This window comes from Rhipicephalus sanguineus, chromosome 2, assembly GCF_013339695.2.
Source record: "Rhipicephalus sanguineus isolate Rsan-2018 chromosome 2, BIME_Rsan_1.4, whole genome shotgun sequence".
In the NCBI taxonomy this organism is placed as follows: Eukaryota; Metazoa; Arthropoda; class Arachnida; order Ixodida; family Ixodidae; genus Rhipicephalus; species Rhipicephalus sanguineus.
The window spans coordinates 46,333,144-46,341,131 of record NC_051177.1 but is presented as its reverse complement, the minus strand read 5'-3'; the positions used below and the strand labels follow the sequence as shown (position 1 = coordinate 46,341,131).

Below are 7,988 nucleotides of genomic sequence, written 5' to 3'. Positions count from 1 at the left end.
CGTGCGGAGAGGCGTGGTGTGCGCGTCGGGCGGAAGAGCCTCCCATCAGAGAAACGCAGGTAAAGTCGCGGCGGCGTGCGCGCGCGCGTGCGTGGCTCGTTTTTGCTCGCATCGAGAGGGTTTCATTGAAGAAAAAGCGGCCTCTGCCTCTTCTCCGGACGCTCGGAAAGCAGTCCCATTGAAAAAATAGCGCGTCACACGTACGTCACGCGGGTCGCGCCCTCCGATTGGTCCCGGCTCGGCGCGACGGCGGCGCCAGCAGGAGAAGAGAAGGCCGGGGGCGAGCGTGTGTGCGTGGACGGGGGGAAGGGGAGAGGCGACCATTCTCGGATGCCCCGTCGGACCGTGGTGGGTGCGTTAGGCCTAGCGCAGCAGCGTTTGTGTGTGGGCCGGCGGCGATGCGGCCTCGACGACGATTCCGCCGCCGGGGCTGGGCCTAGGCTTCAACGGGAACCCATGCGCAGCCCGGGCCGGGCCGCCAGCGCTCGGCCATGGCTCGCTCGGGATCGCGCGAGCTCATCTCGCTGGGACAGCCGCGGCCGGGCGTCGCCCGGCGCCAGAACGAGTACATCGAGACCCCGCTGAGGAGCAAGGATGCGGCGGCGGCGGTGGTGGCGCAGCAGCCGGCGGCCAAAAAAGTGGCTGCCGGCCACGAGGACTCCATCATCTGCGGCCGCTGCGGACGATGCCGCTGCGACGCGTGCCAGGGCCCGCGGCCGCTGCCCTCTCGCTGGGTGTGCGGCGATAAGGTGCACTGCTCGGCCGGGGCGCTGGTCGACTGCTGCTCGTGCGTGTGTTGCGCCAAGGGCCTCTTCTACCACTGGGCCAAGGACTACGACCTGGACACGGACGTGTCGTGCGCCGACCAGCCCTGCTCGTGCGCTCCGCACCGGCGCTGCGCGCGGTGGGCTTGCCTCGGCCTCCTCAGCCTGCTGCTGCCCTGCCTCTGCCTGTACTGGCCACTGCGCGGGTGCGTCAAGCTCTGCGAACTGGGCTACGCGGCCTGCGCGCGCTCGGGCTGCCGCTGCGAGCGACAACACGCCGAGGAGGCCGCCGGTTCGCGGACGCTGCTTCAGCCGCAGGAATTATTACGCCGTTAGGCCTCGCGGGCGAGGCGGCGTTGTGCGTGTGTGTGTGTGCTCCTGGCTGTCGTTGTGCGAGCGTCGACGTCGTGCCCCGCTGGAACAAGCGTGAGTGTTGGCAAAATCTCGCGCAGATAAGGCGCCCAATCAGCCCCCCGCCAGTGCTAACAAAAAATACCCTGTCGGCGCCACCGCTTCGACTGCCTGGCGGAGCGAGCAGACGATGCTGCTGCTCTCGTCTGTGGAGTGCTCCGCGCCGTGGAACCCTCAAACCTTGTGTCCATTTTGTACAGTAGGAACTCCCCCCCTTCCCTTCGTAGAAGAGTTTATGCGTGCAAGAAGACGCAAGTTTCGCCAATTTCGCCTCTAGTTGTTCTTTCTATTATTATTTTTTTTCTTCCCCCCCATGCTCATCCTTCGTGCGCGGCGAAGCGAGACGATCTGTGTGTCTTTTTCAACTCTGTGTGTCTCTGTTACGGGTAAAATTTCGGAGCACCTCCGTTTGTCTTCCTAAATACATCAGGCAGCTTTACGTACCTTTTTACGACGAGGACCCGAGATGCGTTCGAGTGCGCTTACAGCTCGCCATCCGCTCGTCAATCCCATGCATTTAAACCCACTCACAGGGCTCCACGTCGGGCATAACTTTGTTTTACCGAGCCGCCAGAATAAACGCATTTAAGCGAGGCGGGGCGCGGAATTCAGGTCCGTTCGACCCACACACCGGGGGCCGACGGCGGCCATGTTTTCAGATCGGTTAGCCCCAGACGCCGTTTTCCCGCCCTAGCAGCCGTCGCGCTACCACCACCTGTAGGAAAACCACGGCGAGAGCGATCCGAAAGCGTGTCTTCCTGTCCGTTCATGCCACGAGCCCCATCGTGGACGTTAACTCTTCCGAGCTATGCTTCCTCTAAAAAAAATCACGGCCTCTGTAAACTTTCCGGGCTTCCTCACTACTACCAAAAAAAAAAAGAAAAGAAAAACTCGTCGCACTCTCGCAAGTGCCGAAAGGAGATCGCAGTCGTCAGCTCTGAGTGCCACCCCCGAAATGAAACTGGCGTGCCTTTTGATGGCATTTTCTCGTCTATCCTCAAGCCCCCTACGCACACAGGGGCTGGGCCGTGACGTGGCGGGTCACGGAGTAGGCGGCCCCGTTCGTTCGTTGTCGCGAGCGCACAACTCCTCGCTGACAGTTTTTTTTTTTTTTTTGCTCGCCGCCGCGCTCCTTCCCTTCCTTCCCACCCCCGACACTGTTTCCACCCCCACCCCCCTCTTTTGTGTATTGTGAGCGATGATGACGGAAACCTGTTCCCTTGTACAAATGTATTTAACAAAGCTTGTTTTACATTTTTATTTTTATTTTTGCAGTTACGTTGTCTAATTTACACAGTAGACGGCAGCAGTCAACGAGTCCCGTTGTTTTCTTCTCAGGTGTACGTACGATGTTGTTAAGACTGTGTGTGTTGTTCGAAATAGAGAAATGACCCCGTTTGGCATGCCCCTTAGGTCACGTATTTGCGTCGGGCCTGCATTTTCAAACGTGTCAAACTGTGTATACAGGAGCCAGGGCTGTGCAATCACTGTGGTCTTCCTAACTAAAACCTGGAGTCCGGCGAGCGTTTGAATCCAAAGGTCGAATGGATTGTGTCCCCTTTAATTCTCTACATGTTGGTTTCTCTGGTCCCGGTTAAAACGGAGATGCCACAGATTAAGTTCAATGTTCTTACATGTATTTCGTGTTTTCTTGAGACAAGAAACCAGCCAGCCTCTTGTGGTCCAACCAGCCTCTTGTGGTCGATGAACAACGCGTTCTGCATAATGGGTTCTCCTGAGCCAGGCGGTGTTCTATTTTTTGAACAGGCACGATGTACCCGCTTCGTTCTCTCCCGGTCGATAAACCAACGCCGGCAGCCATCTTGGGGTGACAAAAACAGCGCTCGTGCATTAACTCTAGACCGCAAGGAGCCTCTGTCCCTGTCGCTACCCATTAGCGAACGCATTTGCCGTCTCGTTTAGCCGCGCCGCCAAACCATTTCGTGGTTATCTTTTTAAAATTAAGTCATGGAGCTGGTGGTGGTTCACCATATGTTCCTCAAAACACCACGTGAAAGCCAGTTGAGAACCTCCTGTACCACAAGATGTCCGTGGAACCGTGCCGTTTTTCTTTCTTTTTTTTTTGTTATTTCGTTATTCGCAAACGTTCTGTCCGATCAGGGGCGTAGCCAAAAATTTTTTCGGGGGAGGGGGGGGGGGTTCAACCATACTTCATGTATGTTCGTGCGTGTGTTTGTATGTGCACGTGTATATATACGCAAGCAAAACTGAAAAATTTCGGGGGGGGGGGGGGTTGAACCCCCTCCCCCTCCCTCTCTGGCTACGCCCCTGTGTCCGATAGTCTTCAGGAGGAGCCCAATTTCCGATCAAAACTTCAGCCAAACACACACTGCTTGCGAGCAGCCCATCCGTTTTCATCGCGATGTTATATTCCGATCCAAACTTCCCTCATATAAGCACACAGCTTGTACGCTTGACGCTGCGCCGCGCTCCCTTATGGGTTGCAGACATAAGCGTCTTTTCTAACCACTATCTCTCTGTCCATCGGTGTTCATAACGATGGATGTGTCAGATGCCGTTCGAAAGTTCTCCGTGTGGGGCCACCAGTGTTTGGTGATGAGGGCCCATCGGTTTTCATCGCGATATTCTTAATTGACCTATTCAGATCAAAACTTTCCTCATAAGCACACTGCTTGCACCCACGACGCTGCGCTGTGTTCCCTTATGGGCTGCAGAAATAGGCGTATTTTCCTACCGCTATCTATCTGCCCTTCTGTGTTCGTTACGATGTATGTGTCAAAATGTCACTCGAAAAGTTCTCGGAGTGGGGCCACCAGTTTGTGGTGTACGAGTACTGCCCCTCGAACTGTAAGCTGTTTAACGAAAACGACGCGCATTGAACGCCCCGTCGCTTGCTGGTTCACTCGTCGTGTCCTTGGTCAGCCGTATTCGGTTGCACGATCGAAGACTCCCCATTGTCTTTGCACAGCCCTGGCGGATCCGAGATTGCTGTGGACACGCTCGTCGCTGGAAAGCGAGAAGTTCACTGTCCGCGTACGCAACACCACGCACGCACGCTTCGAGCCCTCGCTGGCTGCCAAATGGGGTTGGGTATCAAGGGTGGGAGGCGACGAGCTCCCATGCCTGGCGCTAGGCTAGCCCGACGACCGGGCTCGGAGGAGCGTGGGTGGCTGACGCGTCGCGCCGCCGACCGCCGCTCCAAGTTGCCGCGAGCCCTTCCAGGGACTTGTAAAGACAAACACCACGTCAGTGTTGCCTGGTAGAACCTCTTTTTTTTTTTTTTCTCACTCTCGCTCTCTGCGAATGAAAGGTAGACAGGAAACGACAGGCGAGGAGTCTAACTGAACTCCTTCTTTTGATACGGCTTGTACAGTCATGAACATTATGAGAGGGAACACTGAAATTGCCTCTTAAAAGGACACTAAAGTGAAACAGTAAGTTAGGTTAGACTGATAAATTACACTCTGGAAACTCCAGTGTTGCTAATTTCATCGCCATAAGTTTATTAATAGGTGAGAAAACCCATGTCAACAGTTTCACTTTCAAGTTTCCCGCCGAAATCTCCCATGGTGACGTCACGGGTTTCAAATCGTTTGGCTCAACGAAATTCCTGTAACTTTGTGTGTTACGTCTCTGGCTCCCTCAGAGGATAATGTACTTCGTTTTCACCGATTAGGAACTACGTGGACCCTGGTTGATGCCGTCAGAATCTATGGCGTCACGGCGACTGGTGCGGGAACTATGCGGTGGCGTCGCCACCCGCATTTTCTTTTTGCGCGTTTTGTCGCTTACCGAGCGTCTTCTCGCAGCAAGCGTAACGTTTTTGGTATCGTGAAAGAGTAATTTACTTACGCGTGAAAAATCGTTTTTCTCTTTAGTGTCCCTTTAAAGATGGATAGAAAACGGAAGGCGAGGAGTTAAACTACACCTAATTTGCTACAGCTTGTAGAACGCGTTACACATTCCCGTGGTGTACGTTCGTACCACGGGAGCGTCACCCAGGCAGGGGGTTCAGCCTAAGTTCACTAGACAAACTGTAGCGCATCTTTGGTTGCGCACTCAATCCATTGCCATAAGATACCGCAGAATCGCGCCTGTGTGCCTTTCCGAGCCGATAAGCGGTGAGACCGGGCTTCCAAAATCTTTACTTATGTAAGAGGCCACTCGCTGGGGATTCTGCTCAAGGAACACAGAAGAGTTGTTAAGGCCAGTCGTCTTGGTCGGCTAGTTAATTTTGTAGGCATAACGGAAGCGTACATCCAAAGGCTTACGAAAAGAACAGACAGAAGGGGCAATTGAGTGCACGGTTTAGATCTTGATTTTTTTTTTTTTTTTATGTCGCGGCACTTTCGTGTATTTGTACCCTTTCTAAAAAGGGTTTCAATGTGAAAACGTAGTCTACCGGTCTAGTCTTGCTACGGCATTATTCTTTAGTTTGTGCCTTTCATACAAGAACAAAGCACGTAAGCCTCGTCGACGGGAATAAATTATCTTAGTGAGCCAGCTCCTAAAACTGTCAGCAACGCGAGGAAGAGAGGCTTGACGTCCCAAGCGGCTTGACGTGAAGAGTGCGAACTCTGATTTCTTTCACTTTCTCTCGTGAACCTTTATTTATGTTGCGCGTCCATTGCCGACATTATCGCTTTCCTGCACCAAAAAGAACGAATGATATGCAGTTACCGTAAACCTTCTTTATGCTTTTCAGAATCGTGCCAAATACAGGAGAGTGAATCCAGAAACGCGCCTTTAGGCAATTCTCGGGGACAGTTGCCAAAAATCGAATTGTGCTAAGACCCGAAATCGCACAGTGCCGGTGCCTAGAGGTATTGCGTGAGCACGTTCCTTTAAAGCGTCTCCTGTGATACGTACTGCAACGGTTTGTTAGATTTCTGGAACTATTGTAACTTCCGTCGCCTAAGAAAATACCAATTCTATGCCGAGGAACGAAATTAACTGTGACCTTAGACCTCAGATAGCAATCGCTCTTTATTGATATCTCTTTTAGCATGTCCAGGTGGCTTCCGAAGTCACCGCGCCACTTGCATCTGGAAGATCACATTACGTTATTCGATAGAAAGAGAACAAACAGACCACATGGGTCGTGCTTGCGTTCATATCAATATGCTAGGCTGAGCTGCCCAGTCGCTGAAGTGGTTTTCTAAGCATTAGAGAGCTTTAGTGCCGGGGTCCGTCCCCAGGAAAGAATACAACAGAACACGAGAACTTGGGGACCCAATGCCTAGGGGGCCTCGGCACTAATACTCCCTACTAAAGTACTTTAATACTCCCACCTGTTTCTCACAAAGAGTCAACAAACGTTCGAGCTTCCTAGTGCGATCTAGAAGGATTACCGCGTGCTATCGGCAGCGCTAACAAACGTAAAACATATCGATCTTGTATACATGTCCGAAGCTGCGGACCACGGACTCCTCGTGTAAGTAGTCCGTGGTCGTCCATTTTCATGAATATATAGCGAGACGTCATCTTTGGGCGTTAAACCCCGTTAATAAAACCAAGCAATCGGGTGTGCTACTGCACGCAATAGTGTGGGCTGGTTCACGCCATCGTATTCGGGGCGGTGAGATATCGAAGGTATATATATTCATGTGACACGAAATAATTTCGAAGCGGTGCGCTTGATCGGCGTAATTTTCCAAATTTTACCACTTTCACAGCCGGGGTAGAACGAGAACAGTGCGAACCAAACAATTTGTGATGGAAAGGAATGAAAGAAAGAATGTAGGCGAGCACTGACCTGACGAGCTTCATGACAGCTGTGGAAATGTTTCTTTTTTATTTTTTTTCTTAGTCCGCAGTGTGAAAGGACCAGGACATTAGTGTGCCGTCGTGGATGAAGCGTGCGGAGACATATATATATATATATATATATATATATATATATATATATATATATATATATATAAATTCAGCCATTGTTAAACGCATCAGCAAATGAGATTAGGTAAATTCTAGGTACACGCATTCACGTGTCGTGGTGACGCCGCCATATTGCTATTAATTCCGCAGCTTCCACAAGGCTGCTGTATAGATAAGGGGTTGGCGATAAGGCGCAGCACTTAGACGGCTGTGCAAAGTTATGGAAGCTACAGTGACGTCTTTGCATATTCGCCTTGACAGGAGGGGTAATTAATTTGGAGGTCTCGAGGACACTGTTACACTGTTTCTTTCAAAGTAGCGCTTGTGCAAGCCACGTATAATCTTGAGTATCTTAACGACGATGTCGCTGGTCGGTTCACGCGCACTTAGTCTTCCAAATGCTGCGAAAAGAGGCTGACGCCTGCTCTTGGCTATCGGCGTTTTCGGCCCCGGCTTCGCGTTACGGTTTGCACTGAGCGCACCGAAGCTTTCTCGTCTCTTGAGAGGCTCCCGTACCTTCCCACCGTTACGTAGCGGGCTCGTTCGCTTCACACGACGTTCTTAAGAGCCTTCTAAAAAAATGTTACTGATGTTTTGAAAAAATGCGGCAAAACCGTATTGCAGGAATTAACTGACTTCGAATGTTTCAGCTTCGCGGCCACGGCGGCCGCATCTGGCAGCAGGGGCGTAGGCAGACATCTTTTTCGGGGGAGGTGGGGGGGGGGGGCAACACTGATCTGAAGTGGAGGCCGGGCAGGCAGATGTGGTCAAGTGTCATTTTGTGCTCTGTGTGCCATGGCAAAAAAAAAAAAAATCGGGGGGGGGCACAGGCCCGGTTGCACCCCCCCCCCCCCCCCCCCCCCCCCGGCCACGCCACTGTCTGGCAGGAAAAAACTATGCAATGCCTTCGCTTAGGTCACATAGCCGTCGCCATTAGAACTCGTTTCCAGTAAG

At 52.4% G+C, this 7,988-nt stretch overlaps 1 protein-coding gene across 1 annotated transcript; it reads left to right on the top strand.

Annotated features, from left to right (window-relative positions):
• The first annotated feature begins 294 nt into the window (after positions 1 to 294).
• On the top strand, positions 295 to 2,587 carry LOC119382870 (protein sprouty). Its single transcript, XM_037650757.2, has one exon. It carries the CDS (start codon positions 492 to 494, stop codon positions 1,098 to 1,100), a length of 609 nt encoding a protein of 202 aa, XP_037506685.1. The 5' UTR covers positions 295 to 491; the 3' UTR covers positions 1,101 to 2,587.
• Positions 2,588 to 7,988: the final 5,401 nt, after the last annotated feature.